Consider the following 27,283-nt stretch of genomic DNA (forward strand, 5'->3'; position numbering starts at 1 on the left):
GTAGGATATATGGGAATCCCCTATATTTTTTAATGTAAATTTATGTAATCTAAAGCTTCTTTAAAAAAAAAAAAAAAGTATTTGTTGTTTATCTGAAACCCAAATTTAATGGACCATACTGTGCTAGGCTTTAATCCTTACTTGTTGGGAGATTAATATTTCTAGACATATTTCTTCTTAGTCTCTCTCTCTCTCTCTCACACACACACACAAAGAACACACTCATTTTTATACTCTAAAGGAATAAGTGTATTTTATAAACAAAATAGACCAATACACATTTACCTTTAAAGTTGTGGAAACTGCTCAAATTAGAGAACTACAAGTAATTCCTGATAATGTTGAAACTGAAGAAATCCACAACTCACGTAATCATATTTTACTTCTTATTTGGCTATGTATAATTACAGAAATAAACTAGAGAATTTAAATAAACTAGTTTTTATTTCGACGTATTTCTACTCCCTGTTGATAAATGGTGAATGGAATCTGGGCGCTCAAAACAATTTAATATGAGGTAATACTGCCACCTGGAGACCAGAGGCAGGGATGACAAAAATCAACTTCGTTCCTAATTCCTGGGTCAATAATCTGAGGTGTTGTGACAAGGACTTGGTAACGCGATTCCGCCACTTGCTTACAGGAGAGTTATTTTAGTTGGCTAAAGGCTGCCAATGCAATATACCAAAAATAGGTTGGCTGTTACAGTGGGAAGTTATTCGGTTGAAAACTTACAGTTCTGAAGCTGGAGAAGAGGCCCAGTCAAGGTATCATTAGGAGACGCTGTCTCACCAAGCTGCAGTTGTGGGCCATCAGGCACATGGCGGCGCCATCTAAAAATGCTTTCTCTCTAAGCTTGGCGATAGGCATCAGGCTTGTGTCTCTCCCCTCTCCTCCAGGTCTCCTCTCTTTTAGCCTGGAGGGGTGGGGGTGAAGGACTCTTTTCATGCCTCTGTTCTCTGCTGATTGCAGTCTCCGGGACCTCTCTTTCAGCCTCTCTGTTTCTGTCTGTGCCACCTTTTTCTGTGTCTGAGACTTTTTTCCTCCATTTTAAAGAGCTTCAGTAAAAGGATTAAGACCCATACTGGATCATGCCCTACTGAAGTGATCTCATCAAAAGGTCCCATCTACAATAGGTTACATGTACGGGAAGGGATTAGATATAAGGACATGGTCTTCTGGGATCTACCCAGCTTCAAACTGTCACAAAAGCCTAAGTTTTCCACTTATTCATTCATTTAGTGAACATGTAAGTTTCTATCATATACCAGGCCCAAGGCTAGACTTTGGGAATGTAAAATGTGTAAGACCTAATTCCTACCTCTAAGAGGCTCACATTCTAGTGGGAAAGCAGGTGTAATCCCAGGCACCTGCCTTTTAAGATTCAAGTGAAAATAGATCTAACCCAACCTTTATATCCCTCCCTCTTTCTAAAACAGTAGAGTAGAATGTGGTTTGTAATTTTCTCATTCACCTTGGCCTGCAAGCTCCAGCTTCAATTGAGAAAGGTGTTTCTGATGACCTTGCTGCCACACACATAACCCCTTGCTCTTCACTGATTCTTCCAAAGATGGAAATATAACCCTTTCTCCTTGATTTCCAAGCCATTCCGTGTTATGAGTGTTAACTTGATGTTTGAAAGCGTGGGGGAGAAGGGAAGTAATTATAGCAACACCGACATTACAGTTTGAGAACAGATTTCATTGCTCTTTTAAAAGCTCTTCCCGCTATTTTGACTGGCTTTTCTTCCTCTGCCCTCTTTCGTGTTTAGCTCTCAATTCCCAACCCCTACTTCCATCCCAGTCAACAATTCTTCCCACTTTATTATACATAGCAATTCAACAGTCTCACTCTCTTATCCCCAAACTCAGCCCTCTGTGCACATTCAAACTCTCATCATAGATAGCACTATGACACAGTGGGTTAGGGTATTATGACATACAATGGGTCATCTGCCCAGATTCTCGTTTTTTTCTTGCCCCTGTAAAATTATTCATTTCTCCACTGGCAGGGGTTATGCCAACTCCTTAGAAAACAATGTGTTACCAGTTTGTTTTAAATAGCATTTTTTATTCCCTTGCTATATAGAGCTATAAACAAGGTGCCAACTGTAAGGTGGGGGCTTGGATCTACCGATCCATGAGAATCCCCAAATAATTTACGGCAAACTAATTTGCTAACATATGATTAAAACAAATGAAGTGTCGCCTTATATATCACCATGGATAGATCTCAAAAGTATAAACGTGGGTGGGAAAAAAAAAATCAAGGTGTAGATTAACACACAAAGAATAACAGCATTCATGTACAACTTTAAAAGCCCAAAGCTTTTAAAATCTCATATTTGTTTATGAATAGATGGGAATAGTGAGAGTATAAAAACCTAGATTAGCAAAACATCAAATTCATGATTGTGCACCGGGACTGGGGGCACCTGCTTTACCTGCAATCTTTTATTTTTCTCTTAAAACTATGAAATTAGAAAAATTACATCAATTTCTAAAATTGTAGGAAGAAAGGAAGGAGAAAGAACCCTACTAGGAGCTCGGAGACCTGGGCCCCAGTCTGGCGCGGCTACTCTGGCAGGTTATTCATCTCCAGATTGAGATTATCCATCTCCAGATCGGGTTGTCTCATCCAAAAACCCTTCAGTGAAACAGTATGCAAATCTGACACGCCCCTCCCAAGGGGAAGGTGACCCAGCCTCGGGAATGGAACAGTTTTCTGTCCTCATTTAAGAATGTCTTTTAAAGCCCGGTCAAGTCCCGGCAACGACCGGAAGCGAGCCCAGCGCAGTTGCCGTGGCAACACGCCGATTCCCGCCTTCGCGCTTGCTCGGATAGCATGCCGGGAATTGTAGTGCGTGGGAGCTGCCACCCGAGGGGGCGGGGCAGCTTCCGGGCCGCGTGCAGCATTTCCTGTTTCTGCCCTCGCCGCCCTCTGACCCCCGCCCTGCTTCTGAGTCATAGGGCCGCAGATGACCTCCTGGCCGTGAGCCTGCTGCCCACACCCGCCGGAGGGACAGCTGAAAGGACAGGATGCGAAGCGGCGTAGCGGAGCGCGCGGATAGCCAAGCGAAAGGGCACAGCGGAAGAGGCGGGGCTTACCCTGGAGGGCAGAGGCCCTCGCCTTGCGTCACTTCCGTAAACAAAGAGGCTGCGGCGGCGCCGGGGCCGCGATGTGACCCGCGCCCGGGTTGCAGAGCGCTGGTGGCGGCGGCGGCGGCGGCGGCTCCCGGGTGTCTGCAGGCTGAGGAGGGGGACCCCGTCTCCCTTCTTCCTCAGGTATGAAATGGAAGCGAAGGCTCCACCTTAGCCCCGTGTCACCACCCACCTCTGTCTCCGGCTGGGCTCTGAGCGGCAAAGGGTCCTCGCGCCGAACGATTGGGGAAGGGGTCCGCGGGAAGTCGGGGGGTCCCGTGTGGTCCTGCGTGGAGGCTGCGGCTCCCTGGCGCTCGAAACCAGGCTTTTAGTGACTACAAGCAGTTTCCTTAGGCCTGCTCTGAAAGGTCCCTTGCTCCCTGGTTTGCGAGAAGGATCTCGGTGGTCTTGTAGCAGATGTGGAGCCCTGGCCTCTCAGGCCTTAGTTTAGATCAGTATTGGTTTATTTTCATTGCTTTGCTTCCCAGGTACCAACGTCCTCCCTCCCCATTCTTTTTCTTGTATCTCCAAACGTGTATTCGTATTTTTAAATTTAAAGCTCATCGTGTCTATGTGGGTTATGAGTCTTTTGAAGAACTTACATCCCTGTCATCTCTATTCAGTAGTCTTTTACAATGCCATTTAATTTATTTTGCCTGTGGAAACAGCCCTCAGAGGACTGTTCTCCAATCCCCTTTTTTTTTCTTTCAAAGGAATAATTGTTAGGTAAGTTCTCAAGTGGATTTACACTTGGCGTCGGGGATTAAACACTGGGCATTAGAGTCTTTATTGTAAAACCTTTTCTTTGCAGGTATCATAGCTCCCATTGTTATTGTCTGGAGTCAGCCTGAGCCACTCTAAGTTGAATGGTTTAAATTCCAGAGCTAGTGGCACTGAGTCTAGACAAAGCAAAAAAAAAAAAAAATCAATTTTTATTAACATTCTCAAGTAATTAGATGCGACAAAAATTGGTGAGTTTTTTCAAATGATCATGGCACGCTTAAATTCTATACAACATGCAAAAAAAGGCCCAGTGTTCCTAAAGTAGTTTATAATCCGATGATGTTAACAGCCATATAAATTTCTCATTTTATGATGCATGAAACAATAGAATTAAGAAAAATTTAACACTTTACACAAAGCAAAAAAGAAATGTAGAATAATAATTTTAGATGGATGGGTCTCAGAGAAATAAACAAATTGTTTAATTTATAAAGTAAGGGTAAGGTATTGGGAAAATAAGAGTCTCAACATTCACCATGGAATGTCCATCTGCAACTTCATAGTATACCTTTTTTTCATATGGCAAAACTTCATGTTTCCTTAGAAATAGTAGAAGAAATATATTCAAAATAAACATGAGACGAATTTAGTGTTACAGCACTTTACTTGATCAAATAATTGGAATAATTATTATCCCTATCAGAAATCGAGTTTCTGTTTGATAATTGACATAATGCTTTTAGTTGCTATTTAACATGCAAATAATCCTGCCGATTATACATACATTTGAAGCTAGTTGGTTCTTCCTAATAATACGTTTTAGAAAGAGTCCTACAGGTGACCTAAAGCTTGAGTCAGGCTGGTGGTATCTCTTGGATGGCTTATTGTTTTATATATTTGTTTCTCTTTTATAATAAAGGATTCTGGAGGGCTGGCTCTTGGTCTTTCTTGTTCAGTGCAGTCTCTCCAGTGCCCAGAGTACTGACTATCATGTGGAAGAGAGTCAGCAGATATTTGTGGAATGAAATAGTAAAGACAGTGGTAAATGATGATGATGATGATGGGATCTTTATTCACATTTTCTCTAATGACTTCTGACATTCTTAATCCTCTTTTAGCTTATGAAGTGAGTCTTTGACCCGCCTTCATTTTTGCATATTAAATAACCCCACATGTATAATTGCTGTATTTCCTTATTTAGGTTTTAAGAAGCTGGCCGTGGTGCAAGAAAGAATTTTAAAAAGATGGAAGAGCGGAAAGTGAAGAGGAGGAGCCCTAAGTCTTTTAGTGCCCACTCTACTCAGGGTGTTAATGCCAAAAAAAATGCCATTCCAGTTAGTAAAAGTACAGGGTTTTCAAACCCTGCAGCACAGTCAACCTCACAGCGGCCAAAGTTAAAAAGGTGACTTCTTTTCTTTCATATGATCACCGCAAAATGTTACTAAAGTAAATACTGACTCCACCTCTTCCTTTAACATTTTTTTCTCTTAGCTTGACTTTTGTTGAAGCATTATATTGATTCAGAAAAAAACTTATGAAGGTTAGTGAGTAGAGATTAGAAAATGCTCTGTCCATGTTAAAATATACACATCAAAAATATTCGTAGACAACAGTAGATGAATTAGCCAGGAAATGGGGAAAAATTGTAAAGTTTGAGGTGCTTTTTTAAAACTGAGTGTTTGTGCCTTAATTATTATTTTAAAAAATGAGTGATTTCTTTGTTTTTGTAGAAATGATTTGTAATTATTATAAAAAGTCGAACACAGGGAAAGCTCAAAAAAGTAATTAAAAACACTAAAATCCCACCATGCAGAAATGATCATTATTAATATTTGGTGAACATCATTTGTCTTGATGTAGATATTTAAAAGAAACAGGAGCAACAAGTTTAAATGTGTTAGATATTATCATTACATGTATGTGAGAATTTTGCAGCACACTACACAGAAACAGCAGGGACATCGCCAAAGACACAAGAACACTTAGAAAATAGTAATCTAATAAGTATTAAAGGATAAACAAGAGTTTGAGGATTTTGTTTGAGTAAATTATCAGATAGAAAATGGATTTTCTTCCTAGAGGAGTTTAATTTATAGTCATCTTTTGAAGGTTATGGATACACAATGGTAGGGAAAAGAAAGTCAAGAGATTTTAAAGGTACTTCTCCTTTCTCTGTCTTCTTTTTTTGTTTATTATCGGTTTTATTGAAACATGTTCATAAACCATACAAACCATTTATGTGTACAACCAATGGCATTTGTTATAACCACAGAGTTGTGCATTCTTTATTTCAGTCAATATTAGAGCATTTTCATTACCTCACACAAAAAAGAAGAAACAAAATACAAAAACAAACTAACAGTAGTTTTTGTCTAGTTTCTTTCACTTAACATACTTCCTTTTTTTTTTTAACCATTGATGGGAGGTTATTAATATTATTTTACACTGCTGTCTGTAGTGTGCTTTGCTTGTATTTTTGCCCAAATACCTCCCTGATATTAACATCTGGTATTAATAACATTAACATATCTTTGTTCTGTTTCAGAGGAAATCGTTCTTATATGTGAACTAATAAGTGTACTCATTTTTCACAAGACAGTTTGCTATGCTAGACAGTCCCATATTTCATTTTTCCTGTGTATTCTTAGAGCAGTTTATTTGACCTCATTGTCACTTTCTACTGGTAGTTTTACTGGCGTACGCTCTTCTCGAGTGGTAGCTTTTGAGGACTGGGCTCTTGTGATCATCATGACACCTGATACCATTTTCATTAGGACTTTCCACCCAGTCTAATTTCAGTGAATGCTTTCTTATTGTTGTTAGATTATTTTAAGATAAAGTACAACAATGTGGCATGATCAAAAACATTGATTAGAAATAAATAGGGGAAGTGGATGTGGCTCAAGTGGGAAGGGCTCCTCCTGCCATATGGGAGGACCCAGGTTTGACTCCTGGGGCTTCCTGGTAAAAAAGAAGACGAGAAAGTGTGGCGACCCAAGTGCCCGCGTGGTGAGCCGAGTGCCCACGCAGTGAGCCGAGTGCCCATGTGAGTCACGCAGCAAGATGATGACGCAAGGAAAGAGATGAAGGAGAGAGTAAAAGTGAAGCACAGCAGAGACCAGGAACTGAGGTGGTGCAATTGACTGGAAATCTCTCTCCGTATCAGAGGTCCCCAGGATCGAATCCTGGTGAATCCTAGGGGAGAAAGACAAGAAGAGAAGACAAAAAGAGAACTAGATACAGAAGATCACAGAGCAAACAGACACAGCAAAAAGCAGAACAGGGGAATGGAAGAAAAATAAATAAATTGGGTTTTGTTTTTGTTTTGCTTTTATTTTCTTTCCTGAGAGGGTTTTTTTTTTGGGGGGGGGGGCAGGTTATTGGGGATTGAATCCAGGACTTTGTCCATGGGACACATCCATGCTTAACCACTGAGCTACACCTGCTCCCCTCTGAAAGGGTTTTTGATGAGAAGCTCTTACTTAAATAATAACCTCTAAATTTGACAGGAAAAAGTGTTTTTCCTTTACTGAAACCTTACATTCTGTGGTAGTTGGTCTCAGGTTTTAATGTGCGTGTGCGTTGGAGGTCTTGCTGAAGTACAGGTTCTGACGGAGTTAGTCTGAGGTCGGGCTCAGGATGAATGTTCTAATGTGCTCACAGGTGATGTTTCTGCTACGCGTCCTGGGCAGCACTTTGAGTAGTCAGAACTAGATGACACCACGTAGTACCACACACTAAAAGTACTGATCTTCCTTCGTAAAGGACTCTTAGGCCCTACGCTCAGGCTCCTTAGTGCTCAAAATTGCTCAAAGGAAAGAGTTTCTTCCTTGCCTCACTCCTCCCCCATATACCCTATTTGTCTTCTCCTGATTGTGGTGAGTGCCATTGTGCGGAAGACATCTTCATTCAACATCCCAGAATAGTTGAGAACCAAGTCTCGGTAGACGTCGGGCGCTTTAGCATGCGCCTGGAGGACTCCCACGTACCCTTTAAGCCTTCACTCCTGAGGGAAGCTTTTTCCAGCCGCGCGGGCCCAAGTGGGCTGCTTGAGGTCTGTCAGGAGGCGTGGAAGGTGTTCGCACCTGGAATAGGCCAGGAACGTGTCATCAGGGCCCATCTAGTCTCCAGGTTCAGAAAAGGCCTTCCTGAGGAAACAACATTTAAACTGAGACGTGACGGTTGTGTGGGAGGTAGCTGACACGGACGGCTTGAGGAAAAGGTTGCTAACGGAGGCAGGGGTTCCAGTGTAAACGGTGAGCGAATGGTTTTCTACGAAGTGGGAGATTCAGAATGGTGAGAACGTAGGAAAATGAGGAAGATGAGGTTTCTTATGGGTACTGGACTTTATCCACCAGGCAGCACAAAGCTCCAGGAGAGTTTCAATGAAGTAAATTATGTGATCTGATTAAGTTTTTTAAAAAATCTACGAGGCTGCTTTGTGGGGAATGGATTGGAGAGAGGAGGGACCGTCATCCTGGCAGGCAGACCAGTAGGGAAGCCTTTGGTGTTCAGTCGGGAGATAGATAGGATGGTGGCAACAGAAGGAAACAGAGATTAGAGACGAACTTTACGTGCGTAATTGATAGGACCTCGTGAAGGCACGTGGGGGCTCGGGAGCTTGGAGGAGTCTGGGATGATAGAGGCTTTTAGCACACCACCCTCCTGTGATTTTGAATTTGCCTTTCTCCTGAGTGCAGTGGCCGATGGCTTGTGCCATCTTTGTAGACCCAGCAGCTGGCACAGACCAGGGGTCCCATAAATGCTTGTTGAACCAGTGATTGCTCTAGAAACAAATAGGATAACATTTAGATGGGAAAAGTGTAAGATGTTCTGATAAATGCAATACAAAATGTAGGATAGCAAGAAGATTTTTCAAATCTCTTCAGTCTTTTGCAGTCTAAAGAACTAGTAAATTGCAAATGTATTAATCAAGCTTTCTATATGCCTTTGTACTGCAATATGCTTTTTATACCCATTTGAGATTTTGTCAGGTCCACCTTTGGCTTCTGGCTTGATGTTACTGTTCTTATTAAGTGTTGGCTTTCTTCTGACTTGTTTTTAAGGGAAATCCCCTTTAATTCTCTAGTTTTGCTTAATCCAGAGCAGTCTGAAAAGTCGTAAAGTTAATGCCATCATCTTTGCAGAGTGATGAAAGAGAAGAGTAATAAGCCTCAGGGCGGAGAAGGAAAAGGTGCCCAGTCCACTCCGATTCAGCACTCCTTTCTCACCGATGTCTCCGATGTCCAGGAGATGGAGAGAGGGCTCCTGAGCCTTTTAAATGATTTCCACTCTGGAAAACTGCAAGCGTTTGGTAAGCAATAAAGTTTTCTCTTTGATGTTTATTTTTTGCAGGATTTTTGCCTCCTGTTTTCTGTGTGTATACATATGTGTTTTGCCATCCTTTTAAAAGTGGCGCCTTATTGAAAAAAGAAAAAGTCCATTTTTATTCGTCATGGAATATAATTTGCCCTCCAAATTTTCAGAAGAAAAAGTTTAAAAAGGGGGGGTGGGGTTAGTTGAAATATTAAAGTAGGACTACTATTACAGAGTAAGTATCTTGAAAGCGTAACAAATAAATAGGACCTTCTTTTTAAAAGTGTCAAGGTCATTTCCCTTTACCCTTTTAAGCCTAAACTTGCTTCCTGCTCAGGATTGCTGACTTGAATATAAAAGAAGCCAGGTCTCTTATTCTTTCATGAAGCTGTAAGAGCACGTATGTGGTTAAATTTTTCTTGTTCATTTCACAACTTACTATAAAAGCTTTTTTTTTTTTACAAACTTTTAAAATATTCTCAATTTCATTGATTTCTGCTCCGATCTTCCCCCCTCCCCTTTGAGATAGCTCCCTAATCTGTCTGCTTGTTGTCTTCTCTCTGAGAATGCTTGTTGTATCTTCTCATCTTCTTTAGGAGGCACTGAGAACAGAACCCAGGACTTTCCATGTGGGAGGTGGATGCCCAATTGCTTGAGCCACATCCACTCCCTGCTGACTGTGTCTGCTCATTGCATTTGCTCATTGCTTCAGCTTGTTGTGTCTGCTTGTATTCTTTAGGAGACACTGGGAACTGAACCCTCAACCTCTCATGTGGGAGGTGGGCACCCAACTGCCTGAACCACACCTGCTCCCACCTTTTTTTAATTATAAAATTACTCCCTGTTGTCTTTTATAAAGCGATTTTTAAATTATTGAATAGACACATCCAGGTTCCACACAAGTGCCTGTCCTCAGCGTACATACTGACTTTTGTAAGCATCGTCTTTCCCTTCCCTTTTTTGTTTCTTGGTTTCCCTATCCCCTCCCTTATCCATCTGCTGCCTCTTCACCCCACACCCCAACCAGTTACCGTGTTATAATCAGTATAGCCTTCCATATTTTTCTTCAAGTAATAATACAGGTATATGTAAACACAGACACAGATTATTGTTTTCATTATTTCTTTTACACAAACAGTATCTAATATATAGTTTTATTTTTAAAAAAACAAATCAATTTTATTGATACATCTTAATAAAACATACAGTCCATTCAAAGTATACAATCAGTGGTATTTGGTAAAATCACATAGCTGTGGATTCATCACTTTAATCATTATTAGAGCATCTTCATCATTCCAATAATAATAGTAAAGAACAAACAACAAAAAAAAAACTCATCACTCACCACCTCTTAATCTTTCTGTGCTTCCCCTACTGTACATAGCTGCTATTCTGTCTCTTTCTAGTTTATTTGTATTTATATTTTGTATAGACGGTGTCAAGCAATGTGTAGTACATTGTGTCTAGTTTATTTTCCTTAGTATATTTCCATTTTTTACCCTTAATGGAAGATTATTAAATATTTCAGTATATACTACTGTTCATAGTTTGCTTTGATTGTATTTTTGCCTGATATTAACATCTAGTAACATACCTACATTCATTCGGATATTATTGTACATATTATATATGTATATTATTATACATATTATTTTAAAAAAGTCATATATGCAATATTACCCATTTTCCTATTTCACATGAGGTTTCACTATGCTTTCCTTTTAGTAATATACATGTCCTTGGACTTTCCCTTTCAACCACTGACATACCCATATAATAGCACAGCTTTTATACTGTGATCTGCTTTCACCATTTCTATTCATTTCCAAAGATTTACAATCAACCTTTTACCAATTTTGCATGGATTAACCCTTAGGTTTCCATTCTCTGACCTCATTCTCTTTTCTGGTGACCTACGTTTTAGTTATTAACTCAATGAGTTTATACAGTATATTTAGTTCATCATAGAGGAGAGCAGTCCTACAGTATTTGTCTTTTTGTGCCTGGCTTGCTTTATTCAACACAGTGTCCTCTAGGTTCATCCATGCTGTCATATGCTTCACGACATCATTTCTTCTTAAAGCTGCGTAATATTCCATTGTATGTGTACGCATCACAATTTATTTATCCATTCATCGGTTGACAGACACCTGAGTTGTTTCCATCTTTTGGCAATCATGAATAATGCCGTTATGAACGTCAGTATGCAGGTATTTGTTCATGTCACTGTTCTCAGTTCTTTTGGGTATATACCCAGTAGTGGTATTGCCAGTAAATGTGACAAATCTATATTCAGCTTCCTTAGGAACTGCCAAACAGTCCTCCACAGTGGCTATACCATTTTCCCATCAATAGTGAATAAGTATTCCTATCTCTCCAGATTCTAACACTTGTAGTTTTCCTATTCGTTAGTAGTGGCCATTGTAGTAGGTGTGAAATGATAATACACCGTAGCTTTGATTTGCATTTCCCTAATCGCTAGTGATATTGAACATTTTTTTCATGTGCTTTTCACCATTTGAATTTCTTCCTTTTTTAAAAAAGATTTATTTCTTTCCCCTTCCCTCCCCCCGCCCCCCCCCCCATTGTCTGCTCTCTGTGTCCAGTCACTGTGTGTTCTGCATCTGCTTGCATTGTCAGGCAGCATTGGGAAACTGCATCTTGTTTTTGTTGTGTCATCTCGCTGTGTCAGCTCTCTGTGTGTGTGACGCTTTTTTCATGTGGGGCAGCTCTCCTTGCAGGGCACACTCCTTGCACCTGGGGCTCCCCTACGCAGGGGCACCCCTGCATGGCACAGCACTCCTTGTGCATGGCAGCACTGTGCATGGGCCAGCTAACCACATGGGTCAGGAGGCCCTGGGTATTGAACCTGGGACCCTCCATATGGTAGGCAGGTGCTCTATCAGTTTAGCCATGTCTGCTTCCCTGAACTTTTTCTTTGGACAAATGTCTATTCAAGTATTTTGCCCATTTTTTAATTGGGTCATTTGTCTTTTGTTGAATTTTGTAGCATCTCTTTATATATCATGGATATTAAACTGTTACTGGACATGTGAGGTCCAAATGTTTAATTTTTTTCTTTTGTTGCTCAGCTTTGGGTACATGATCTAAGAAACTACCATCTACCACAAGATTTTGAAGATGTTTCTCTTTGTTTTCTTCTAATAGTTTTTTAGACTTGGCTTTAGGTCTTGGTTCCATTTTGAGATGATTCTTATATAGGGAGTGAGATAGGGGTTCTCTTTCACTCTTTTGGTTATGGATATCCAGTTCTCTAGCATCATTTGTTGAAGAGACTGTTTTGTCTAAGTTACGTGGATTTGATAGGTTTGTCAAAAGCTAGTTGACTGTAGAAGTGAGGGTTTCTATATTCTCAATTCTCTTCCACTACTCAAAATATCAATCTTTAAGCCCATAGCATGCTGTTTTTACCACTATAGCTTTGTAATATATTTCAAGGTCGAATAATGAAAGTCCTCCCACATTGTTCGTCTTTTTTCGAATGCTTTTGGTTATTCAAGTGCACTTTCCCTTCCAAATAAATTCGGTAATGACCTTTTCTATTTCTGTAAGTAGACTGTTGGAATTTTGATTGGTATTGCATTGAATCTATAAATCAGTTTGGGTAGGATTGACATTTTCATGATATTTACTCTTATAATCCAGGAATACGGAATGTCTTTCCGTTTGTTGGTCTTCTTTGATTTTTTTTATTGTTGTTTTGTAATTTTCTGAATATGGGTTCTGTATATCTTTGATTTCTAGGTATTGAGCCTTTTTCTTGTTATTGTAAATGGAATTTTTTTCCTAATCTCCTCCTCAGATTGTTCAGTATTATTAGTGTACAGAAACATTACTGATCTTTGCATGTTGATCTTGTATTCTACCACTTTACTGACTCATTTATTAGCTCAAGTAGTTTTTTCATAGACCTTTCAGAATTTTCTAAGTATAGGATCATGTCATCTGCGAATAGTGAGAGTTTTACTTCCTCTTTTCTTATGTGGATACCTTTTATTATTGTTTTTTCTTGTGTAATTGCTCTAGCTAGCACTTCTAGCACAATGTTGAGTAACAGTGGTGTTAGTGGGCATCCTTGTCTTACTCCCCATTGTACAGGGTAAACTTTCAATGTTTCCCAAATGAGTATGATGTTGGCTGTGAGGTTTTCATATATGCCTTTTATCATATTGAGGAATTTTCCTTTTATTCCTATCTTTCAAAGTATTTTTATCAAGAAAGGATGCTAGATTTTGTCAAATGCCTTTTCTGCATCGATTGAGATGGTCATGTGCTTTTTCCTTCAGTTTGTTAATGTATATTGCATTTATTGATTTTCTTGTGTTGAACAACCCTTGCATACAAGGAGTAAATCCCTCTTGGTCGTGGTGTATATTTCTTTTGATACGCTGTTGGATTCTATTTGCAAGTATTTTCTTGAGAAGTTTTGCATCTATGTTCATTAGAGAGATTGGTCTGTAATTTTCTTGTAGTATCTTTATCTGGCTTTGGTATTAGCATGATGCTGCCTTCATAAAATGTATTAGGTAATTTCCTTACTCTGATTTTTTGGAAGAGTGTAAACAGGATTGATGTTAATTCTTCTTGAAATCCTTGGTAGAATTCATCTGTGAAGACATCTGGTCCTGGACTTATTTTTGGGAGATTTTTGATGACTGATTTCATCTCTTTAATTTTAATTAATTTGTTGAGTTCTTGTATTGTCATTGTAGATGGTTTGTGTGTGTCTAGGAATTTGCCCATGTTTGTTTAATTTGTTGGCCTACAGTTTCTTAAAATATACTCTTATCTTTTTTATTTCTGTGGGTTCAGTCAAATGTCCCCTTTCATTCCTGATTTTATTTATTTGTGTCTTTTCTCTCTCTTTTTTGTTTTGTTTTGTATTCTTTTTTTTTAAGGTTTTTTTTTTTTTTTTTAAGATTTATTTATTTATTTAATTTCCCCCCCTCCCCTGGTTGTCTGTTCTTGGTGTCTATTTGTTGCGTCTTGTTTCTTTGTCTGCTTTTTTTTGTTTCTTTGTCCGCTTCTGTTGTCGTCAGCGGCACAGGAAGTGTGGGCGGCGCCATTCCTGGGCAGGCTGCACTTTCTTTTCACGCTGGGCGGCTTTCCTCACGGGCGCACTCCTTGTGCGTGGGGCTCCCCCACGCGGGGGACACCCCTGCGTGGCACGGCACTCCTTGCGCGCATCAGCGCTGCGCATGGCCAGCTCCACACGGGTCGAGGAGGCCCGGGGTTTGAACCGCGGACCTCCCATATGGTAGACGGACGCCCCAACCACTGGGCCAAAGTCCATTTCCCTGTTTTGTATTCTTTAGGAGGTACTGGGCGTTGGACCTGGGACCTCATACATGGGAAGCAGGCATTCAACCACTGAGGTACACCTGCTCCCCTCTTTTTTCTTTGTTAGTCTAGATAGGGGTTTGTTGATTTTATTGATTTTTCTCAAAAAAAAAAACAGCTTTTGGTTTTGTTGATTTTCTCTATTTTTTTATTGTTGTTGCTCTCAATTTCATTTATTTCTGCTGTAATCTTTATTTTTTCTTTCCTTCTGCTTTCATTGGGATTGGTTTGATATTCATTCTCTAGTTCCTCCAGGTGATCAGTTAAATCTTTGATTTTAGCTTTCTTCTTTTTTAATTTAGGCATTTAAGGACTATAAATTTCTCAGCACTACCTTGCTGTATCCCATTAAGTTTTAATAAGTTGTAGTCTACTTTTCATTCATTTTAATATGTTTCTCTTAAAATTTCTCCTTTTACCCACACTGATTGTTTAGGAATGTGTTTAGCCTCCACACATTTATTAATTTTCCCCTTTCCCATATGTTATTGATTTCCAGCTTCATTCCATTATGACCTGAGATGGTGCTTTGTATAATTTCAGTCTTTTTATATTTATTGAGACCAGCTTTGTGACCCAACGTGTGGTCTATCCAGAAAGATACGTGAGCACTTGAGAAGAATGTATAACCTGCTGATTTGAGATGCAACATTTTGTACATGTCTGTTAGGTCTAGCTTGTTTATCATATTGTTCAAGTTCTGTTTCCTTGTCAATCTTCTATGTAGTTTTTCTATCTAATAATGTGAGTGGTGTGTTGAAGTCTTCAACCGTTATTGTAGAGATGTCTTCAGTATTGCCAGAGTTTGCCTCATGTATTTTGGAGCACCCTGCTTAGGTGCATAGAAATTTATAATTGTTATTTCTTCTTGGTGGATTGTCCCTTTTATTACTATTAACATATAACAGCCTTCTGTATCTCTAATAAGTTTTTTGCATTTAAAATCTCTTTTGTCCAATATTAGTATAGGTACCCCTGCTCTTTTTTGGTTACTGTTTGCATTAAGTATCTTTTTCCAGCCTTTCACGTTCAGCTGATTTATATCCCTGGGTCTAAGGTACTCTTGTGGGCAGCATATGGAAGTCTCATGTTTCTTTATCTATTTTTGTGAGCTTATATCTTTTGATTGGGGAGTTGAATCCATTCATATTCAATGATATTACTGTAAATACATTATTTACTTCCAACATTTTATTTTTGCACTTTTGTATGTCATTTCTTATTTTTGTCTCTCTTTTTATTCTTTTGGTTATCCTTTCTGCTAGTCTTCCTTTCTACACTCTTCTCCAAGCCTCTCTCTGCTGTAGGATTCCCTTTAATGCTTCCTGCAGTGGCAGATTCTTTTTTACAAACTCTCTTAGTTTCTGTTTGTCTATGACTAATTCAAACTCACCTCATATTTGAGGGACAATTTTGCTGGGTAAAGAATTCTCCACTGGTAGCTTTTCTCTATCAGTATCCTAATTGTATCATACCACTGTCATCTTGCCACCATGATTTCTAATGAGAACTCTGCACTAAGTCTTTACTGGGTGTCCCTTGTATGTGATGGTTTGCTTCTGCCTTGCTTCTCACAGAATTTTCTTTTTATCTTGGGTGTTTGACATTCTAATTAGTATGTATCCTGGTAGGTTATTTGGATTTATTCTGATTGGGATATGCTCTACTTCTTGGAAATGTGAATTCATTTCTTTCATGAGTTGGGAAATTTTCAGGCATTATTTCCTCAAAGCTCTTTCTGCCCCTTTTCCTTTTTCTTCTCCTTCTGAAACTTCCATGACAAGTATGTTTTTGCGCTTTGTCTTAGCATGCAACTCCTGAGCCCCTGCTCAATTTTTTCCATTCTTTTCTCTCTTCAGTTTCAGCTGTTCTGGCTTCTGCATCACTTATTTTTTCTTCTATTATTTCAAGTCTGTTCTGTGCCTTTAGTGTGTGTGTGTATGTGTGTTTTAGACTGAACCTGGGATTTCGTATGTGGGAAGCTGGTGCTAAACCACTGAACCACATCGGCTCACCTTAGTTGTTTTTTTCCAATTGTTTGCTTGTTGTTTGATTTTTTTGTTTTTAGATGGTACCAGGAACCAAATCTGGGACCTCCCATGTGGGAAGCAGGCACTCAACTTCTTGAGCCACATCCACTCCCTCTAATGTACTTTTTTTTTTTTTAAAGATTTATTTTAGGGAAGCGGAGTTGGCTCAATAGATAGGACATCCTCCTACCACATGGGGAACCTCCTACCGTGGTTCAAACCCCAGGCCTCCTTGACCCATGTGCAGCTGGCCCATGCGCAGTGCTGATGCGCGGAAGGAGTGCCCTGCCACGCAGGGGTGTCCCCCATGTAGGGGAGTCCCATGTGCAAGGAGTGCTCCCCGTAAGGAGAGCCGCCCAGGGCATAAGAAAGTGCAGCCTGCCCAGGAATGGTGCCGCACACATGGAGAGCTGACACAACAAGATGACGCAACAAAAAGAAACACAGATTCCTGGTGCCACTGGTAAGGATAGAAGCGGTCACAGAAGAACACACAGCAGATGGACACAGAGAGCAGATAACTGGTGGGGGGGAGGTGGGGGAAAGGGAGAGAAATAAATAAAAAATAAATCTTTAAAAAAAAAGAAAAAAGTTTAAAAAAAGATTTATTTATTTTATTTTTCTCTCCTTTCCTCCCCGCCCTCTGCTCTCTGTGTCCACTTGCTGTGTGTTTTTCTGTGCCAGCTGGTACCCTTGGTGGCACTGGGACACTGCATCTCTTTTTTGTTACGCCAGCTCTCCATGTGGGCAGCGCCACTCCTGGGCGGGCTGCGCTTTTTTCACGCAGGGAGGCTCTCCTTGCAGGGTGCATTCCTTGCGTGTGGGGTGCCCCTGCTGGGCAGGGCACTCCTTGTACACAGCAGCTGTGTGTGTGACCCAGCTCACCACATGGGTCAGGAGGCCCTGGGGATCGGACCCTGGACCCTCCATATGGTAGGTGGATGCTCTATCACCTGAGCCACATCCGCTCCCCTCTAATGTACTTTTGATCTCATCTATTTTGTCTTTCATTCCCATAGTTCTATTATTTTTCTATTCAGGTTTTCAATTTCTTTTTGTTCACCCAGTGTCCTCTTGATGCCTTTTATCTCTTTAGCCATATTGTCTGTCAACTCTTCTGATTTAGGAGATTTGTTTGAACCTCATTGAATAGTTGTCTCAAATCCTGCATCTCATCTGAGTCTTTGATAAAGTCCTTTGTTTGGGCCATTTGTTCCATTTTCTCATTATGGCTTGTAGTTTTTTTCCGATGTCTAGTCATCTGATTATGATGGTATGTTTATTCTGATGCTCAGTTTCTCTCTGTTTTGTGAATCTGTGGGAGTATGTTACCACTATTCTTTGATTCTTGGTTCAGCCTCTTCTAGTTCTTTAGGGTTGTCCCTGTTTAGTTCCTCAAATCCAGGCCATGGACTCAGTAATGGGTTCCAGACCCTCTTCCAGGGACCTGTGAAGTTGGAGGTTATAAAAGCCACTCTTATTAACTTTTCATTCCCTCACATGCACTTCCTTGGTCTGCCAGCAGATGGTGATGTTCAGCAGCTCTCAGTTCAATGCCTGGTTGGAGTGTGGTTGATACAACACTCACTGTAACAATGTGACAGAGGGTCCTGCCTAGAGGCTAAGAGCCTGGCAATTCAAGCTTTCTTAGAGACTGTTCTCCAACTTTGTAGGCAGCTCCCTCCCTTTTCCCAGGTAGGACCTAATTCCCCTCCTCTCTGCATCCCCAACAACCTGTCTAAAGTCGGTAGGGAGGGTATTTGTGAGAGTTGGATCTCTTTCGTCCCCTGCTGGCTCCCAGGGCAAACAACGGCACTGCCCTGCTTGGCCTGGAAGGGGGCGTGGGATACAACAGACAAAATTTGTTGGCCAAAAGCTGAATCACCTTAGGCTGTGTCCCTCTCTCTCCCATTTCCTGGGGAGGTGCACCCCTGTGGCCCCCTCTGTCCATTGCTACTGGCCAGAGGACAGAATTCAAAGCTGTCTGCTCCAAGGGTGGGGAGATGGGCACCACCTCCTGTAGCTGCTGCTTTTATTCAGTTTTCCCATCGAGATTCTTTTCCTTTCCCCTCTCTCTTCTGTGTGGTATCCAGCCCTCCCCTGGTGTCCTAAATCCGAGAACATTTCTTTGAGGCCATTTCCGGCTGTCCTCTAGCTATTTTTCTGGGATAGAGGTGAATCCTATGTCTCTCTAATCTACTGTCTTTCCTAAAGTACTCTAATATATATTTTTCTGTATCTTGGTTTCCTCATTCCTCATTAAACAAAATCTAATGAAATCTGTCCAAATAACCTGGCTTAGAGCTAATTCATTTTTGTTTTAGTGGCTCCATGATATTCCCACTTTTGAATGTACCCTCGTTCATTCAGCCATTCCTACTGTGAAGGGAATTTATCTGCTCTCTTTCCAGTTTGAACTAATAAACCCAGTGGTGCAGAGAGCATCCTTCGCACTTCTCCTTTGGCCGGTACTTTTACTGCTTTGGGATGGATTCCCATGACGAGGATTGTGGAGTTAGGGCAAGATGTAATTTTAATTTTAGATGAAGTTTCCAGATTGCTTTCCAAAATAGCTGTCGTCCTTCTGGTTTACATCATCATTTTATGAGGGACCACTTTTCCTTGAATTCCCACCAGCGAAAGATATTGTCAGTCTTTTTATTTTTGCCAGTCTGTGTAGAGAGAGGTTTCTTTGATTACTGTTGAATTGAATATCCATGCTTGTTCATTAAGCAATAGGATTGTTCTTTGTTGAATTGTCTTTTCAGGTCCCAGTTTTCTATTTGTTTATCTGTCCTTTCATCATTATTGCTAATTGCTTACGGCCCCTGTGCATATTTTAAATAATAACACTCTGACCTCTGTATTTACATACCCATTTTACCAAATATTTTGTGTCTATGAACTTTTTTTGTGGTATATTTAGCTTTGTAAAAACTTGAAATTTTTGCATACTCAAATATGCTATCTCTCCTTTTATAGTTTCTGGGTTTTTAATCCTGATTTTACAATTATTTGAATAGAAGGCACTAAAAACACAGTGTTTCTTACAACGTTGCTCTGTTAGACTGCTGCTGCCCTGCTTGGCCCTGTTGCAGGAAGGTGGTATCTCCCAGGCCTCCCCTCCTCCTGTGCCTCGGGTGCTGTCTTTGGACCTCCTCCGCTTCTCCGCTTTCTCCCCACCACCCCTGCTGCCTCTACTCCTAGGTGACTTGGCAGTCTTGGATCCATCCTTAGAATCTCTTTTTCTTTTCCCTTGTGATTTCTATCTCTATATAATTTCACTCTATATCTGGAGCTGTTCCTTCCACTTGACCTTTCAAGTTACTAATTGTTGAAAGAAAGGAAATGTGAGATGTTTACTATGAAGAAAGTGATTTTGCGAGAACCATAACTAGCTTCAGAATTCTTAAGAGAATGTAGAATATTTATGGAGATGTAACAAAGCTGACTAGGGGAAGCTATAGTGTAGTTTACATTAATTATGAGTGATTCAAGAAATATACTTCAATTTTTGCCAAGCTGTAGTATACTTTTGTAGTACCTTTGGGAAAACAAAGATTTTTTGGAGAAAATTACAGTATCAAGAAGTTGCAGAGACTGTGCTGAAGCCATTTGAAAACATATGTCATATGCATGCACATTAGCTGCTTTGGGCAGTTGATGTCCTCTCAGAGGACTCTATCCAATAAATACTATCAGACCTTTCCTCTAGCTGTTACGTTGTCCTGAACTCCTTTATATACACTTGCAGATAGTGCACTGTGTTTCTTTAAAATCAGCTTACCAATGAGATTTTACCAACCTCATTCAGTGAGTGAGTGAGAGCAAAGTGATCAGTGCCTGGATGTTGCTGGCATATGCCAGATGGTGGCACTTGTATTTGTTTCTCTAATAATTGATCCTCATGCTTCATAAAGGTTTTGGTTTATACTCTTTTAAAGGAGGAATACAAATTGATTTACAAAATGATTCATGGTTGAATTTCTGATAAGACCTTTTTGTAAAGATTTACTTACTTATTTCTCCCCACTCTACCCCCACCCTTTGTTATCTGCTCTCTCTGTCCATTTGCTGTGTATTCTTCTCTGTCTGCTTGTATTCTCATTAGGCAACTGCAGGAACCGATCCTGGGACCTTCCGGAGTGGGAGAGAGGCGATCATCCTCTTGCGCCACCTCAGCTCCTTGGTCTGCTGTGTCTCTTATTGTCTCTCCTCTGTCTCTCTCTTTGTTGCATCATTTTGCTGCACCAGCTCTCTGTGTGGGCCAGCACTCTGTGCGGGCTGGCACTCCTGCGCAGGGCAGCTCTCCATGTGGGCCAGCTTGCCATGCAGGCCAGCTTGCCTTCACCAGGAGGTCCCAGGTATCAAACCCTGGACCTCCCATGTGGTAGATGGGACCCCAGTTACTTTAGCCACATCCTCTTCCCTGATAAGACTCTTCATTTCACTCAGATTATGGTAAAATATTGAGTCACTTAATTCCAATGGCATTTGTCAAAGTGGACATGATTAAGTGGTGGTATTTATTGCTTTCATATGTGATATTGCTATTGAATATATATATATATACACACACGCTTATATTTTCTCTGTTTAAGGGCTGGTTTTGCATTTCTTTGAATTTCTCTTATTTTAAAAAAATTTTTTAAATTAATAGATCACAAGGAATGTTACATTAAAAAACATAAAAAAAACAAGAAACATAAGAGGTTCCCATATAACCCACTCCCCAACCCCCACCACATCATTTTTGTAAATTGTATTTTTTTGAAGATATATACCTCACACAAAAAATGTTACACTAAAAAATACAAGAGGTTCCTGTATATTCCCCACCCCCCACCCCACTCCTCCCACACCAACAACCTCCCTCATCATTGTGGCACACTCATCACACTCAGTGAACACATTTTGGGGCAGTGCTGCACTACCCAGATAATAGTTTACCCTGTAGTTCTCACTCTCCCCCAGTACATTCATGGCAGGCTTATTTTTCAAATTTACTTTTTATTAGAGAAATTGTAGGCTTTTCTTTAATTTTCCCCCTATGAATTTTTTAGGTACCCAATGTCATTTCTTTGATTGGTCCTTGTTTTCATGGTCAGAAATTTGATTTGTAGTTATATACAGAAAATAGGCAGCCTGTATTAATCTAATTTTTAGAAGAAATATGCTAGATTTCTTTTGGAGCACCTATATGTTAACGGTTTTTCTTGAAGGTTAGGTTTAATTTTCCTAATCTTTATTTGTTCTGGAATTTCCCCCCAGGAAATGAATGTTCTATTGAGCAGATGGAACATGTTCGGGGAATGCAGGAGAAATTAGCTCGCTTGAATTTGGAACTCTACGGGGAGTTAGAGGAACTTCCCGAGGATAAGAGAAAAACAGCCAGTGATTCCAATTTGGATCGGCTTCTGTCTGATGTGAGTACAATTCTTTTTCTTTTTTTAATTGAGATTAAAACTCGTTATTAAAACTCTCTTAAATCGTACACATCAGTGCTTTTTAGTATGTGGATAATGTACAGTTCTTCCTACTAAGTAATCCCATCACCCTAAAAAGAAACCTGCTGAGCTCCCCACCTCCAGCCTTAGCAGCCTGCTTTCTTTCTCTCTGGATTTGCTCGTTCTGGGCATTTTGTAGAAATGGAATCCTATAACGTGGCCTTGGCTGTCGGGATTCTTTCACTTAGCATGTTTGCAAGCTTCATGCTCTACTTTATTCTTTTTTAAAGAAAAATATCCCAAGGGAATTACCCTACATAGATCTAAGTATGTATTCTGAGAATACTGGTGAATCTAGAAGCCGAATACTCATGTCTGTACAGATATGGTAAGAGTTGAAGAGAGAAGCCAGTATGTCCTGACGAAATTCATACATTTTGTGTTATTTACTCAGGTGGTGGTTGATTTTTTAAAAAATACACCATGTTTGGTGTTTATGGTAATTTAGGACATTGTCATATATGATCCTAATACTAACAAGTGTTAATTAAATTTGTCTCTTTAAAATCCTTTTAGGAACAAAAATAAACAAATATTGAATTCAACATACCTTAGTTTCACATTTCCTATTCACCAATGATAAGTTAATTTCTCTTACTATTTTCTTTTTTTCTGTTAAACTTTTTATTTTGAAATAATTTCAAACTTACAGTAGAGTGGCAAAAATAATGCAACGCCCATACAGATCACTCCAATTTCCCCCTCTACCAAGTATCCAGAGCCTCTAATTTTAACATTTTGCCACATTTGCTATATCATTCTATCCATTTATCCACCTATACTTTTCTCTTTTGAATGCAACATGAGAGAAATTGCCCATCCTTTGAAATTGCCTGTCCAGACTTTTTTTATTTCAAGTCTACCATGTTTGGTCTTATAAGCATTTGCATTTACCAGTTCATGTTTTAATCCTTTTAACAGACACATGCTGGATTTGTGATACATTTAGGAGAGTGACTTTGATATGATGTAAAAAATATTGGCTTTGAAACCAGAAAGCCTTTCTTTAGCCCAAGGTCTGCATTTACATATAACTGTGGAACATTGGGCAATTTAGTGAAATTGCTGCAACTCATATTTTTCCCTCTGTAAAAGAGGGGTGATAAATTCTACCTCCTACTGAAGACTCAATGACATGTCAAATCTTTTTGGAAGCTATAGAGATTTTAAAGATATTGATCATTAAAACAGCAACTTTTTTTTTCTTTCCAAAACTCTTATTAGAGATGATTTTAATTATGCATGGTCTTATGAATACTTTTAAAACTCCAGTTTTTATCATCTGGTCTAATTCTTTCCTAATTGTCTTCTTTAGGAAATGCTAAAGCTGGTTTATAGTCATCTTGCATAAGGAAATTTCCCAACCTGGAAATTTTCAGAAAGATTTTTAATATTTTGTTATTCTGTTTAAAGAAAATTTAAAAGGAGAATTTTCCATTGAAAAATGTGTATTAAGAATTAAATGCTTAATATGTTTATTTTATTAAAATTAAAGTTGTATTTGTTTCTTTGTGTTACAGTTAGAAGAATTGAATTCTTCCATGTATCCTTTGCCTCCTATGAACAATGAAAAGTTTAGAACTTGTAATATCTGGTGAATAGTCCCAATTAAATTTTAGATAGGTGTGGTTCAGATGTTGTGGACAGGGACATCTGTTATTTATTGGGGCCTGCTCTCTTTTCTTTAGGTTATAGAATTTTCGGGTTAATCTCTGTGCTGAAATTTTGTTTCTATTTTATTCTGCTTTACTTTGCATTTTTTTGGATTGTTTACATAAATTTAAGTTTTTTTTTAAATCAAGGATTTGAGGATATGCTCATTGCCATATAAATTATTTTTAATCTTAAATTCTGAGGCTTAATGGCAGTAGGATATCCAGAGATAATATACAATAACCTAATTTAATATCACTATGATACTATTATAGATGCATACAGTTGAATTATAGACATCATTAAAATGCAGCCTTTCTTCAAGAGATCTAAAATAGCTTGTGAAATGACATTTTCATAAAGTTACAAAGTGCATTATGGGACTAGCTTAAAGGAAAGTCAGTTCTTTCAGGGACTTTTCAAAATGTATTTTTGAACATAATGATGAGTACAATGTGAGATGCATAAGAACAGTAAGAAATGACCCCGCCATAAAAGAATTTAATTTGAGATGTAGAGATCCCCCTTTGAACCACCAGGTAATGGCATATTAGAAAGGATATTGACTATGGAGTTGAGAGATTTGATTTTTGAAATTTGGTTCCACAACTGTTTGGTCATGTCAGCTTGGACAATTACTTCCCATCTCAGGGTTTCCTGTATAATACGAGGCAATTGATACATGTAATGATGTATATGTGAAATTTTCCAAACTATATAGGATATATTTAAATTACTGTTATTGCCATAACATTATATACTGTTATTAATTAATGCTGAATTGTTTGGTAATGACAGTTATGAAATAGGTATATAAAATCCAATAATAGTAGTTATTTTTTATTGAACGCTTATTATGTGCCAGGCTTTGTGGGAAAGATCTCATATGCATTAACTCATTTGCTCTATCGTTTGAAGTGGGTAGTATGATAGTCCCATTTTACAGATTAAAAAATGAGTCTTTGAGAAGCCACATAAACTGGGAAGATAAAATATTGTCAAAAAAGACTTGTTAAGTGAAAGAAACCAAAAGAAAAATGACTTGAAGGGGGAAAGATTTAATTAGGGGACTCTTCTTAGGACTAGTCCTTGGTTCTTTGTTCTTTTCTTTATATTTACCCTTAGGATTGGTGCATTCTTTGGCTTCTTTCCATGCCTTTGACTCCTCAGTGTCCTCTTTCCTTTCACCTGAGCTCCTTCTGCTCACGTGGGCCTATTGTGTCATCACATCCCTCAGCTGTAAGCAAGGCAATACGGTGCAACCTAAGAGTGTGGGCTTTGGAATCCTCGGATCCAGTCTAGCAGCATGTAAGCTTAGCAAAGTCTGGCGACTAGTTTCCTCATCTCTAATAAATGTTCTTTCTGTACTCAGACTTTCCCTCCTAATTGCCCTGTCTGTCATCAGTGCCTCTATCATTTCAACCTTGAAGACTATTTTTTAAAAACCTTCTTATGACCATGGCAGACATTGCTAATCAATCACGGCCCTTCCTGTCCTCAGACCTGGGCACGGACATGGAATCTGTTTGTTAGGCACTGTCAGTGCTGCCTTCTGCCCTGCCTGCCTTCTCTGGATGCTAACCCAGGCCCTCTTCACCCGATTCCATAAACTTGTAAATTTCTGTTGCAACTCTAGAGCTGCACTCCCTGCCTGGCCACTGGGCATGTGAAATGTGGCTAGTCAGAATGGAGATGTGCTGTAAGTGTAAAATACTCAGCCGATTTCTAAGACTTAGTATCAAAGAAAGAATGTAAAGCAGCTCAATAATTTGTATAATTACATGTTGAAATTATAATAGTTTTGATACATTCGGTTAAATAAAAGATTAAAATTAACTTCATATCGTTTGCCTTTGCAATGTGGCCACTAGAAATTTTTAAATTACGTATGTGGCTTGCATTATATTCTGTTGGACAGCGGTGCTCTAGACTTTAGACCCTGCGACCAAATTAATCCTCCTAAAAGATCACTTTTATTTGCCATTCCTATTTCTTAGCAAATTTCTTACCATACTAAACCTTTGGAATGCTCTCAATAACCTGCTCACAACCTGTCCATCCCGTTTTATATATATTTTCCATTCCCACCAAGCTGGTTTTCTGGGTGTCCCGAGAACACATTGTGTTCCCCCCGCTATGCCTTTCGTGCAGGTTGTGCTTGCTGTTGTTGCACTGTCTTCCCTCTCCTCCTTATCAGGTTACTTCGCTCAAGGCGACCTCTGCCCTCCAGTGCTTTGCGTGGTCCTCAGCCAGCTGCCTGGTGATCTTTATGCATGTTCATCTTGGCACCCATGCTGGAACATTTTGTGTGGCCCCTCCCACTCACATATTGCTAGCATCTTGTTGCCCACAGTGTCTCCATATCACTGTCTTGGGTCTTGAAAAGCATAAATATAAATATAGGTGAAAGAGGACAATGTAAGGCAGTGATGATGATAAGAGAAGAGAATAATATGAGCGGGAATTCCATCCTACTTCCAAACTTCTATGGGATTAGTTAAGAGGATTTTTAATAGGTTTTGGTGCTATTGGAATTTTAATTTTTTATTTTCTTTTGGCTTTTACAAAGAAACATTCCCCAAAGGTGTTTATGTGTTGTCTTCTCAAATGATTAAAAAAAAAATCCAGCAAGTCTATTCATATTTTCCTGTAGTCAGCTCCTTACCATGAAAATAATTCCGTGCTTTTTTGGAACCCAGAACAGCCTTAATTCAGTGATTGTAAAAAGTCTCTTCAAATTTAGACAGTATAAATTTTAGACATAGGTATATAATGACTCCCCTACATTTTTAAATTGTCGTGCCACATCCTGCTTTTTCAGTAGCAACACAGGGTCTTTTCCTCTGAGTCTTAAAAACTTCCTTCTTCTAACCCCTCTGTCTCTGAATTCCTGAATATAGTTTCCAGAAAATCTAAAATGTACTCATTATAGAATGAAAAATCCCTTAACTGCTGAATTCAGACAAAAACTCCATTTGGCAGATGCACAAGATGTTCCAACTACTTCTACCAGCTAAAATGAAATGCAGCCTGCTTTCTTGTGATTTGAAGAAAATCTGCATTCTTTTCTTTTTCAGCTGAATCCAGTAGCAGAATCATCTTCCACAACAAGGAATTAAAATAATTAAAGTGCAGTGATTGCTTCCACTTTCTGCTTTCAGTGAGTTTGACCTGCTGTCGTCACTGTAACTGGGGGCCAAGGCCGTGCTGACGGCTGATCAGGAACTGTGGTGCGGAGCCTGTGCCGCGCTGCTTCTCGTTGGTGCCTTATGGGGTGGTACTTGAAATGCCTTGTGCTCCGCTGACGGGGCTGGAGGACTTCTCCTTCCAGCTCACCAGACTTAGGCCAAGGTTGGTCATCCGTTGACGCCCAGGCTTCTCGTGGCACCTCGCTTCAGTTTACGTTAGACAATCAGGACACACTGTGGTGTGTTTCTCAATGGCCAGTGACAACAAAATGTTGAATGAGTATTTGTGAAATTTGCTATTTTTAATAAAGTGTTTTAAATTAATCTCTCTTGTCTGCTTCGAAGAAACCTACAGTCTTCCA

At 39.6% G+C, this 27,283-nt stretch overlaps 1 protein-coding gene across 1 annotated transcript; it reads left to right on the top strand.

The window, feature by feature from the left end:
- Window positions 1-2,844: 2,844 nt before the first annotated feature.
- CCDC28A (coiled-coil domain containing 28A) lies at window positions 2,845-26,880 on the top strand. The gene is given in 10 exon segments (XM_058307648.2): window positions 2,845-2,863; window positions 3,120-3,149; window positions 3,152-3,186; window positions 3,189-3,284; window positions 5,065-5,097; window positions 5,099-5,265; window positions 9,011-9,177; window positions 21,845-21,999; window positions 23,601-23,623; window positions 26,696-26,880. Coding segments are annotated over 10 exon segments (780 nt in total). The 3' UTR covers window positions 26,751-26,880.
- Window positions 26,881-27,283: the final 403 nt, after the last annotated feature.

Source organism: Dasypus novemcinctus, chromosome 11 (genome assembly GCF_030445035.2).
Source record: "Dasypus novemcinctus isolate mDasNov1 chromosome 11, mDasNov1.1.hap2, whole genome shotgun sequence".
Classification (NCBI taxonomy): Eukaryota; Metazoa; Chordata; class Mammalia; order Cingulata; family Dasypodidae; genus Dasypus; species Dasypus novemcinctus.